The 12,777-nt window shown below is 38.5% G+C and overlaps 1 protein-coding gene across 1 annotated transcript in view; it reads left to right on the top strand.

The window, feature by feature from the left end:
• The first annotated feature begins 358 nt into the window (after positions 1 to 358).
• EIF3A (eukaryotic translation initiation factor 3 subunit A) overlaps positions 359 to 12,777 on the top strand; it is a 34,695-nt gene continuing 22,276 nt past the window's right edge. The window contains exons 1-6 of the mRNA XM_027594459.2: positions 359 to 549; positions 6,720 to 6,910; positions 7,075 to 7,211; positions 7,614 to 7,777; positions 9,485 to 9,684; positions 12,339 to 12,547. Of these exons, the coding sequence (XP_027450260.1) occupies positions 501 to 549; positions 6,720 to 6,910; positions 7,075 to 7,211; positions 7,614 to 7,777; positions 9,485 to 9,684; positions 12,339 to 12,547 (950 nt within the window). The 5' untranslated portion in view covers positions 359 to 500. The remainder of the gene's footprint in view (positions 550 to 6,719; positions 6,911 to 7,074; positions 7,212 to 7,613; positions 7,778 to 9,484; positions 9,685 to 12,338; positions 12,548 to 12,777) is intronic.

The following is a 12,777-nucleotide window of genomic DNA, read 5'->3' as shown; positions in this document are numbered from 1 at the left end:
ATATATACGGCATTTTCATTCAGCGGAGACATCATCCCCTAGGCGGATGGGACCTGACTGTAACTTCGCATGACTCCGCACAAGGCAGGTCCAAAATCTGTGCAGACGCCTTCTTTCTCTCCAGGCAGAGACTCTGACCCAAGTATCACCTTTCCCACCCCGATTCTCGCTCAAGGAGAGAGGGGCCTGAGAACCTTCTCCCATACGTTTCCCCGATGGGGTCGGAGGAGACACGCCGTACCACCGCCACGTCAGCCGGCGCGCGCGACGGCAGCGCGCCTGCGCGCGCAGGACCGCCCCCCCTACATCCGGGGCTTGGGCGGCGGCGGCGGCGCCGTGCGGGGGTCACGTGCCTCCTTCCTTTACGTCTCTGGCCGGCTGGGCGCGGGCGACTGCAGGCGAGGCGCGTGGAACGTCGCGCTGGTTCCCCTTCGTCTCCTCTCCCGGCCCGGGCCACCAAGGAGTTCGCTGACGCCGGGTGAGCTGAGCCTGCCGCCAAGATGCCGGCTTATTTCCAGAGGCCGGAAAATGCCCTCAAGCGCGCCAACGGTGAGTAGGGTAGGGGATCGGGGCGCGCCGGGCTGGGTCGGCCCGAGGCCTCTGAGGTCGAGGGGCCCGGGCCTGCTTCTCGCTGCTCCCCTGCCTGGCTGGGGCGGTGGTCGATGCGACCTGCCCGCCGCCGTCCGGGCCCGTGGGTGGGTATGGTTTCTCTTCTTGCTCCAAGCGACCGGGGCGGGTGGGAGGTGCGGAGCCGGGAACCGTCGCTCTGGGGGCCCTTCCTCCCCCCCGCCGCCTCCTGGTGCGTCTTGGGGGCCGCCGTCCCTGAGACAGGTTTCCGGGGCCGGAGTTCCTTACCCGCCTTGTCCGCCTCCGCCCGGCGCCTCAGGCCGCCGGGCTCCCGGCTGCTTAGGCCCCGCGCCCCCAGCCGCCATCTGGGAGTGCCGGGGAGGAAGAAACATGGCTCCCTCCCGGGGACAATGCACGCGAGAACCTCGACTCCACCTCCTGCCGGCGCCGGGAGCCGGGCAGTCCCACCTCCGGCCCTCCTGAAGACACCTCCGCCCCCCAAATCCAGCGCCGGGCTTTGCTGGGGTCAGGGTCCACTTACCCCTTTCCCGTCACTGTAACTCTGCTTCGAGACTCTGACCCATTTAACCTGTTGTCTGTTTTTTTCTGGCATTGATTATTGGCCTTTTCCAAATCACATGAAGTTGGAACAAAGTTAATACTGTAAGAGAGGGATTTCCAGGTTCTCGCTTAAAGATAACGAAATTGAGGCCTAGAGAGAATGTTTTTACCCAAGGTCACTCTGGGAGTTAGTTGTTGAGCCAGGAGACTAGAACCAAGGTCTCTAGACTTTCCGACTAGTCGTTTTTTCGCCACAGCGCTACTTCCTGCGATTTTTATTTCTAGGTGTATTTAAGCCATGGGCCCTTTCAGGAAAACTTGTGCGTGTCCTGGTCTATTCAAGAGGCATTTATTACGTTGCTGTTATTGGGGTGCAATGTATTATGCATTGCTCTGGTTTTTAAAAACTTTCTCGTTCAGAGTTTTTTAAGCCCCAACAATTTTCTAAGTGTGTAGGGCGTCCATGGCTCTTATTTTCACCCTTTCTCTAACCAAACAAGTTTTGGGTCTTATCCATGTTGTAGGTGGATATACCGTGTCTATTACAATTTTAGTTCATGGAGCTTATTTTGTTAGTTGGTGTGAAAATTTCTCTTGTGAAAAGGTCAATTTCAGTCAATTCATAAAATTAATAGTACTGATAACCTGTCAGGACCAAAAGTGTGTTTGTCACATGGTTGTTGTTTTAAAAGTAACAATTTGGGGGTTGGTAAGAGTGTGGAATATGATCATTCCACGTTCTTTGGAATTGTTTTAAAAATCGGTTTAAAACTGCAACTTAGATCTGATGACTACTCATTTTAACCAGTGACCTAATGGTTAGAACAGGCAAGAATTAAGGATGTTAATTTTTTTTTTTTAGATTTTATTTATTTAAGAGAAAGAGAGGGCCCACGAGTGGGGGGGGGTAGGATCAGAAGGAGAGGGAGGAGCAGACTCCCCCATGCCCCATGGACACTCCCCCTCTCATCATGACCTGAGCTGAAGGCAGACATCCAACCACTGACCCACCCAGGCACCCAAGGATGTTAATTGCTAGGAAAGAGAATAGATTGAAATGGAAATTTATCACTACAAAATGAACTGTAGCAAAGTTAGAATTTTTTTCTTATGTTTAGAAACTTAGAATTATATTATGGTATACAAAATGACTGAGATTCAATTACTGTTCTAATTGCTATTGTAGATGTTTTACAGTAATTTGCTTTACAGACAGGCATTTTTTCCATGCTAATAGGCTGAAGCACTGTAATCTTGATGGCCAAAATACTACACATTTGATGTGTTCAGGCCTTGTTTGTTTCATCACTCCTCCATTCTGAATCTTCATTTGAGCTTAGTATATCAGTAATTTTTTTAAATTAGAAGGGTTTTCTGATGTGTAACAAATCTTAAATCTTTTTACATGTTTTCTAAGTTGAAATAGATTTGATTCATGAAGGGAAAGTTGGGGAAAGCATCTGAAATTAAAGTAGGCAAGATGAGCAAGGGGCACCTGGGGGGTGCTTTAATTTTGTGTAGGTTTTTATAAGGCTGTACTGTCTCCTTGCTGTAGTCCTTTTAAAATGTAAGTTGGGTGTTTCTGTAGTATAGGCCTTAGCTTTCAAGTAGTAATTTCTGTACCTTTGATCTTGTGAATGAGAGCTGTCTGAAAGAGTTAAAGTGAGCAGACTGGATGGCACATGGCACTGCTTACAAAACTTACAAAACTAGTATTACAAAAGCACATTTTATGTAAATGTATATATAACATTTGTAACCTCAAACACATTGAGAACTAATCCGTTTTATTATCTTAATGTGAATAAGTTCAGAGTACAGGTCATGTTAGCCTGTAAATCAGAACAATATTTTTGGAAACGATTATAGTAGTCACTCAGGAAGATGAAAACTTGGCCCAGCAGTTACAGGCAAGAAATTCATACACCAGAATCATTTGGGAAAAGCCCCTTTTCCAGATTATGTTGTCAGTAGTATGGAATTAATTGCTCCTGATCTTGTAACAGCCTTTTAATTTATATTCTACCAGTGATTTATAAAGTTGTCATTAAACCCACAAATTGTGTAATATTATAGCTTATCTACTTGGTCTGTTGCACAGAAAAACTAATAATATTAAAGGGCAGACCTAAACTTTTTCTTTTAGAGGTAGTTTGTCATTGTGTCTGAAAGGTAAGCTCAGAATGCCTACCCTTCTAGTATTAGTTCATAATTCCAGATTTTAATCTTTATTTCAAGAATATCAATTTGGAAATGAGCATTTTTTAAAACATTGCAACAGAGCCTTTAATGTGTGGTATTTCTTTCTAGTCTCAAAAACTTTCTTTTTCCTTATTAGATAAGTAATAAGTAAATTCTCCCAGTATGTAAATTAGGGTAAAGGCAGAAACTCACCCTAATGGATTATCATGGTTTCTGTTCCCATTCCATTTTTTTCCCTTAAAAACATCCTTGGTACCCATGTCTGCTTTTTTTCTTGGTGATGGAGGAGGTGTCCTATAAAAAATTATTTTTTAGTGCATTTGCTTTGGTTTGTTTGAACCTCTTGTTTCAGAGTTTGAAAGTAGAATTTGGAATCATAAATCTTGATTGGCTGTTTAGGAATTGAAAATTAATTTTAGGGACGCCTGGGTGGCTCAGTTAGTTAAGCATCTGCCTTCGGCTCAGGTCATGATCCCAGGGTCCTGGGATCGAGCCCTGCCTTGGGCTCCCTGCTCTGCAGGAAGCCTGCTTCTCCCTCTCCCACTCCCCCTTGCTTGTGTTCCTTCTCTCGCTGTGTCTCTCCCTGTCAAATAAATGGATAAAATCTTAAAAAAAGAAAGAAAGAAATCACACTCCTCTATTTAAAAATAAGAGATTGGGTAGGTGAATTATTTTTAGACAGTTTATTATTTTGTCATCCCCATGCTGGGGCCAGTTCTCAACTTTAACTCTCTGTGCCTGTTCTATGTTACAAGCATTTTGACAGTGTTTAAATAGGATAGTATAAGATTTAAATCCTCAACCTAAGACTGGGAATTGGGTATAATAGGTTGTTTTGGTGCTGCTGGTGTGCTATTTAATGTGAATGATAAATTTAACTAAAAACATTTACTTCCAGATTTTTGGCTGATTGAGGCCTTTTCTGTTAAATAGTTAAAAACACCTAAGGTACTGTTGGATTTTAGAAAATAACTTTGTATATGTATGCTTCAGGAATAAGATAGGTAGGTCCTCCCCTTAGAACAGGAAAGGCTTATTATTTTAACAAAGTATCTAGTTGTATTACATTTTTGTTTCCTCTTACAGGGTTTTTTGTTTTGTTTTTTGTAACAAAATGGACTCAAATGAAAATGGACTTTCCCTCATATTGCCAGGATTAGTGTTGACATTGTCTTGAATTATTGTAGAGAGATTTGTTTTCACTTGCATATGAAGAATATGATTTGATATAATGTGGGATGACATAGGGTATTGTGTAAAGATAGTTATTTCAGTATATTTTGTGATTTATCTTGCAAACTTGTTAATATACCAGAGTTGGAATATTGTTTGTAGTTTTCCTGGAGGAAAGAATGTTCAGAAGCAACATTCCTGAAAGATGTGATAGTTGGGAGGAGAAATATAGAGAATTACTAAATCTGTAGATTTAGTAAAACTCCCAAATAAGGGACGTTTCTGCCTGTTGTTTGCCTAGCACAGTTACATGGTTTATAATGTTGTATGGTGTTAACTCTTGAAAATAATTCTTTGTTAAAGATTCTTTTTTTAGGAGGAAAATAATGATTTTTAACAATGGGAGTGTAGTTTTTTAAGACTTTTTTTTTTTTAATAGTGTAGTGTTTTGGTTCCCCAAATTATTTTTCAGATGTTCAGTGGAAAGATTTTTTTTTGTGTGCATTTCAGCAGTTATTGAATTTTAAGTTGCACATAACCAGATGACTTAGTAAATGGGGGAGGGGAGCTATCTAACCTAAGTTTTGTGCAGAAGGAAAATAAAAGATGAGAAAAAATAGGATAAATTTTAACCTTTGTCAGAAATAATGTGATAGAGGAGTCTCTGCTTTTGACTGAATTTCAAAATGAGCAGCATACATAAAACCTGAGATTGGAGCTGGATTTTGAAATCGTGCCACATGCAGAATGCCTTCAGGTTTAGGTGATACTAAATTTGTAAGTGTATAATTTTCTTTGTTATGCATTCTAAATTTTTTTGTCTTTGAAAATAAACTTTATTAAACTTTTTTTAATAAACTTAATTTTAGAAGGTCAAGATTTACAGAATTATTGCACATATAGTACAGAGTATTTCCATATAAACCAAACCTATTGATATATCATTTTGGTACATTTGTCACAAGTAATGAACCAATATTGATATTTTCTTTTTTTAAGATTTTATTTATTTGAGAAAGACAGAGAGAGAGAAAGAGCACGAGTGGGGAGGAGAAGGAGAAGCAGGCTCCATGCTGAGCAAGGTGATCAGGGCCCTGGGATCACGATCAGGGCCCTGGGATCTCGACCTGGGCCAAAGGCAGCAGCTTCACAGACTGAGCCATCCAGGCACCCCCAGTACTGATACATGGTTAATGAAAGTCCATACTTTTTCCAGATTTCCCTAGCTTTCCCTTATGTCCTTTTTTGAACTCCAGGATCCCATCTAGGATACCATCTTACATTTAAGTGTCCTGTCTCCTTAGACACCTCCCCTTGTTATGACAGTTCCTTAGATTTTCCTTGTTGATAACCTGGACAAGTTTTGAGGAGTACTGGTCAAGTATTTTATGGAATGTCCCTCATTTGGGGTTTGTCTTAATATTTTTTTTTTCATGTTTAGACTGGAAAAATAAGTGGAGAGATAGTCCATAGATGGGAAGACTAAATATTGTTAAATTGTCAATTCTTCCATATTTGATCTGTAGATTCAGTAAAATTTGAGTGAAAATTCCAGTGAGCTAATTTGTAGATATTAAACTAATTCTGAGTTTATATGGAAAGGTAAAAGACTTAGTAAGCCAAATAATACTGAAGAACAAAGTGGGAGCACACTACTTCGTTTGAAGATAGTCTATAGTAATCAAGACAGTGAGGTATTAGCAAAAAACTAGATATATTGCAGTAGAGAGTGATCAGAATAGAGAACCTAAAAGCAGGCCCACATAGTCAATTGATCTTAAAGGGAACAGAGTCAGTCCAATTGACTGTCTAATTGCCAATCTAATGATTTTTCTGCCTGGAGTCTTAGCATGAACTAGTAAAAATTTGCTCAGCCAGATCACTGTGACTGAAGTTAGACTTGACTTTACTGTGTTTGCTGGGGAGAGATTTTTTTTCCCCTCATGATCTCAATTTCTGGAACTTAGAAGGACACATTTGGTACAGTGTAATTGAGTGAAATCCAGTTTTATCTGTAGACCATATTTTGAGATTGTACCAGTTTTTCATTGTTTTAACTCTTGATAGTTTTGGCATGGCTTTAGATGTCGAAAATAAATGTGATCTTAAAAAGAGATGGTAGTGAGTTCAGAAATTAAAATAACCAATTTAAGCAAGATTTAGATTTCTGTATAGTATACATAACGGATTTTAATTTTCCTGAATTATTTTTCCAGAATTTCTTGAGGTTGGAAAAAAGCAGCCTGCTTTGGATGTTCTTTATGATGTTATGAAAAGTAAGAAACACAGAACATGGCAAAAGATACACGAGCCGATTATGTTGAAATACTTGGAACTTTGCGTGGATCTTCGCAAGAGCCATTTGGCTAAAGAGGGGTTATACCAGTATAAGAACATTTGTCAACAGGTATGAAAAGAGCTGAGTTTTATAGTTTTAAAAAGTGCTTTTAGTAATTTTCAGATGAGTTTACTTTCCGGAGTTATAATATGCTTTATATCCTAAAATTTGCTCTTAAAATATTTTATGGTTTGTTGGAAAAGTGTTGTAAGGTGCTCTTTCTTTTTGGTTAGGTGAACATCAAATCTCTAGAGGATGTTGTTAGGGCATATTTGAAATTGGCAGAGGAAAAAACTGAAGCTGCTAAAGAAGAATCTCAGCAGATGGTCCTAGACATAGAAGATCTGGATAATATTCAAACTCCTGAGAGGTATGTAGGTTAAATTGCGGATATATTTTCCTCAGTTTTTCTTTACATGTGTCTCCATCATCCTCGTTTGAGGTGTAGATGTTCATTGGAAAGAATGCTCATCTTCGGAATTTTAAATGTATAGTAACAAAACCATACTATTCAAAATTGGTAAAAGTGGGAAATCTTCAGATAGGAGGCAGATACTGATTTAAATGGTTGTAATATGCATTGGGGATTCAAATATTTGAACATGTGACAGCTTTACAGTGCATCCAGTGCATCTATGCATAAATATAGGAAGAATTCACACTTTCTTATACTGACCATTGTTGGTTTTGGTTTTTTTATCATATGGCAAAGTAGGAAATCATGTCTAAAATTGTTTTCAACTTTTTGAATGGTGTTTTTTTTTTTTTTTAGTGTTCTCCTAAGTGCTGTAAGTGGTGAAGACACTCAGGATCGTACTGACAGACTACTTTTAACTCCATGGGTTAAATTCCTTTGGGAATCATATAGACAGTGTTTGGACCTTCTTCGAAACAATTCCAGAGTAGAGCGTCTCTACCATGATATTGCCCAACAAGGTAAGATGAAAACTGGATTTGAAAAGTTGACTTTTAGGAAAAGATTTTGCAAAAGATGGACAAGGTTAACCTATTTTTCTCCACAGTACTTATTTTATAGTTTTTATCCTTATTGAAAGATGATTGGCATTCGTTTAAATATTAAATAAATGACTATAAGAAATTTGTTTTACTTGTTAGGGTAATTCTATATGAAGTCCACTTCACGAATATCTGAAAGACAAAGTCATTTTGGGATTTTCCAGGTGACTAAAAACAAATGGAACTTTTTGCTTTCTGCTAAACTTGAGTTCTTTTGACTTCACCACTACATATTCTCAACCATGCCATGGGTTTATGAGGTCTTTTTAAGCTTTGGACTTCTAGGATTCCTCGAAAAATACATAGTTTTATTTTCTTAAACAGTATCACTGAATATAGAACTAAGTCATTTTGATGACTCAGGATCGTCATAAAAAGTATCCGGTTGTTACACTGTATATACAATTGATGCTTGAACAACTTGGAGGAGCAGTTGTTAGAGGTGCTGACGGACACACCCCTTTGCTTCCACTCCTGCACAGTTGAAAATCCACCTGTGTCTTTGACTACCCAAAACCTTAACTACTAATAGCATTTTGTTAACCAGAAGCCTTACTGGTAACATAAACAGTTGATTCACACATATTTTGTATGTTATATGTGTTATATTACTCTATTTTTAAAACAGGTAAGCTAGAGAAAAAGTGTTAACATCATAAGGAAGAGAAAATTGACAGTACTGTATCGAAAAAATCTATACGTTAGTGTACCTATGTAGTTCAAACCCTTGTTTAAGGATTAACTGTACTTTGAATCCTGAACCAAATGAAGTTCATTTTCTTAATCTTGTATCTTTTCCTTACTGTCACTTGCTGTTAGTGCAGCTTTTTAACTATATATGAATGGAATATATGTGACTTGAGAGTGGCTTTTGGCTTTCTCTTACTTTGGCCTTAGTACAACTTTGTATTGCCATTCTTTTCAATATGCGGGACGATTGGCATTTGTTTATTCAAATTGTGAGAATATTTTACTATGGGTATTAGAACCTGTGTTCAGTTTTGCTTACATGGCTAGCATATGTGAATTTTCATTGAACACAAGTACACTTGGGGCTTTTGATAACTACTGATAATAAATGTTAACTTGAAGTTAAGCTCCATCCCTTTGTTTTGGGCCTCTTGAAATAGAAATCTCTTTTTTAAGAGCAAAGGAATTCTGAAACATTGCTATATTGCATATATGACGGTAGAAAATTATTTTAATGACAGAGCAAGTAGTTAAAGCATACATCTATGTAAACAGTTGAAATCAGGTTACCATAAGCCCACAGTTTGTTAGATAGCAAGGCTCTATATTTCAGGCTAGAATTTTTTGTTCTTTTAGGATTTGAAGTGGTAGGTGTTTGAAAGGTGAGTCCCTCCTACACCTTAATTTGAGTAGTTTCCCATTTGTAAACTCTCCTAGAACCTCAGCACCAAATTCTAGTTCTAGGCCAGGACTATGTCCAAAAGATGGTCAGGACACATGATGAAGTGACCAATGACTTATCATTTCTAAAGACTGATTATGAGTTTGGTAAATCTTGTTAAAATAGCTGATTTTAATATTTGAAATAAAACCAATTCAAATACTTAGTGATGGTGGAAAGTACCTAATATATCTTATAATTAATTATGCCTATAGCTTTCAAATTCTGCCTCCAGTACACCCGTAAGGCTGAATTCCGTAAGCTATGTGACAATTTGAGAATGCACTTGTCACAAATTCAACGTCACCATAACCAGAGTACAGCAATCAATCTTAATAATCCAGAGAGCCAGTCCATGCATTTGGAAACCAGACTTGTTCAGTTGGACAGTGCTATCAGCATGGAATTATGGCAGGTATGTTGTGAACTATTTGCTGTCTTTTGTAGTCATAATAACCCATATTACTTTTTTATTTATTTAATTTTTTGGGGGTGAGTAACGTGATAGAAGTTTTTTAAGCAAGGATACAGAAAAAGCTCTCAGGAGTGAGAGGGGTCCTGACAAGGTTGCCTACTTTTTTTTTTTTTCTTGAATCAGTGTATTCATCTTGTTATTTATTGGTTAATTTCGATAGATAATTGAGGAATTTAAGATTGTCTAATGGAGAAGCAAGAGTTCTGGACAGGCAGTCTGAGGATATTTTGGTTCTAGTTGCCTGCTGTGAAATCTGGGCCAAATCAGGTAATCTCTTTTGGACCAGGTGGCTTTCCATATAAAACAGTTCATCCTCATTGTTGCTCAAACTGTGGTTCGGTGCCTGTCTGTGAACTGTCTACTGATCCAGGATGAAATAATTAAAGAGAATATGCATTTATTAAGGGTGGGGTTTTTTTGTTTTTGGTGGTTTTGGTTTGTTTTTGGTAGCAATTTCATGGTAATTTTATGTGTGTTTACTCTGTTTAGGAAAACTGAGCTTGTTTTTCAATTTATTTTTGTAATAGTTTTGTTGTATTTCATAAAAATATGGGCAATAGGTTGGAAATTTAAAAAAATAATTTGTCCCTTTACTGTGATGTGGGAGAAACGCTGCACTAGATTGTCTCCTAGATTTCTTAGTGTTGCTTTGGCTTAGTAAACGTGTGGGGAAGAGCCTACATTGGAAATCTTGGTGGTGTTGGGATACTTGCCCCAACCACTTAGGCTTTTTATGTTAAGAATTCCACGAAGGGGGCACCTTAGTGGCTCAGTTGGTTAAGCGTCTGCATTAAGTGTCTGCCTTTGGCTCAGGTGATCCCAGGGTGCTGGGATCGAGTCCCACAAGGGGCTCCCTGCTCAGCGGGAAGTCTGCTTCTCCTTCTCTCTCTCTCTCAAATAAATAAAATCTTAAAAAATAAAAAAAAAGAGTTCAAAGATATTTTCACATGATTTTGTAGTCCTGACTTGAAACTTTTAAATTTTTGACCAAAAGAAAAATCTACTTGAAATTAAAGAGGAAGACGATTGGAAGTTTTTTAACCAATTGAAACTGATTTCCTGCCCTTTTTTTTTTTTTTTTAAGATTTTTATTTATTCATTTGAGAGAGAGCACATGAAAAGGGAGAGGGTCAGAGGGAGAAGCATACTCCCTGCTGAGCAGGGAGCCTGGGACTGGATCCCGGGACTCTAGGATCATGACCTGAGCTGAAGGCAGTCGCTTAACCAACTGAGCCACCCAGGCGCCCTGATTTCCTGCTCTTCAAAGTATTTTCCTTTCTGTAGGGACACCCTTAAAACACTACCTGATGAAATAATGAGGAAAAAGAGGTCCTATAGAAGACAAACATGCTCATTATAGAACGAGTGGATAAATAGAAGAAACTATTCACACGTTATCTTATTACTCAGAAATAACCTCTATATTGTCTTTTATGTCCTTCCAGATTTTTTTTTTTTAAAGATTTTGTTTATTTGACAGAGAGAGACACAGCGAGAGCAGGAACACAAGCAGGGGGAGTGGGAGTGGGAGAAGCAGGCTTCCCGCAGAGCAGGGAGCCCGATGTGGGGCTCGGTCCCAGCACCCTGGGATCACGACCTGAGCCGAAGGCAGACGCTTAAAGACTGAGCCACCCAGGCGCCCCTTTCCAGATTTTTTTTCTTATACATTCTTCCAAGTCGTGTGATAATGATGCACTTAAAAAAACTTTTTTTAAGTCACGTTTATTAAAGTGTAATTTACATTTAGCAAAACTCACCCTGAAATTTGAAAAATGCAGTCACCATCATAATCAGGATGTAAAACATTTCTTCAAAATGCCCTTTCTGCAACTAAGCCCACCCTGATCCTTAAGAATCCATTGATTTGTTTTCTGTCAAAAGGATCGCATTTAATCATTAAAATGATCTGTTATGGAAAAATTTATAAGCATACAAAACCAAATTTTTAGAAGTTTACTTTCAAACATCTTTAGGATTGTCAGAATGGGATTTAAAAATAACCTTTGCAAATTAAAGCACAGTTGACAAAGTTGTCAAGATAGTTGTAGCTAATCTAGTTATGTCAGGCTTCGGGCAGGGGCTTGTTGATAGAAAGACTAAATAATAAAATTGAATTTTACAAAATTCTCTATAGGGCAGATAGATACTCTTACAGATATTTGATACCTTCTTAAAATTCACCCTTGCTACTACTGTGAAAGGGACAAAGAAAGAAAAGCCTTTATTGTATTTATATTAGTTGGTACATGTTCAAATACATCTTACCTACTTTAAAAGCTGCTTTTGAGCACCAGCCCTGAAGCTCATCTTGAGCTGGACTGAGTGGAGTCACACGTTGTGGTTGAAAGGGCAGTGCATTTTTTTTTTTTAAGTGTTCTGTCTTAATTTGAAGAAGTTTAAGGATTTAGTATTTTTGTGATCAAGGCAGTTTTCTGAAATAGATATTATGGATGAATAAAAGGAACCACACATAAAGGAATTTTACTTCCCTTTTTTTTTAAATTCAGTAACAAAATGTTTTAGGTTTCATAAAGAGATTTGGATTAGATTTTTTTGTTTAGAATGCAGTGACTAATTTATACTGCTAATTTTAGGAAGCGTTCAAAGCTGTGGAAGATATTCATGGACTATTCACCTTGTCTAAAAAACCACCTAAACCTCAGTTGATGGCAAATTACTATAATAAAGTCTCAACTGTGTTTTGGAAATCTGGAAATGCTCTTTTTCATGCATCTACACTCCATCGTCTTTACCATTTATCCAGAGAAATGAGAAAGAATCTTACACAAGAAGAGATGCAAAGGTAAGAATGTTACAGTCAAATAATACTGAAATTATGAAAAAAATACCTTCTACTAAGTGGCATGGTTCCAGGTTAGGGTTTCTGAACCTCTGCACCATTGACGTTTGGGGCTGGATAATTTACTGTTGTGGGGGACTGCACTTAGGATGTTTTGCAGCATCTCTAGTATACCCACTGGATGCTGGTAGTAATTCTTCCACTTCTCACTGTCAGAAGTGTCTCCAGACATG

This window comes from Zalophus californianus, chromosome 15 (genome assembly GCF_009762305.2).
Source record: "Zalophus californianus isolate mZalCal1 chromosome 15, mZalCal1.pri.v2, whole genome shotgun sequence".
In the NCBI taxonomy this organism is placed as follows: Eukaryota; Metazoa; Chordata; class Mammalia; order Carnivora; family Otariidae; genus Zalophus; species Zalophus californianus.
This window is presented reverse-complemented; position numbering and strand designations above follow the sequence as displayed.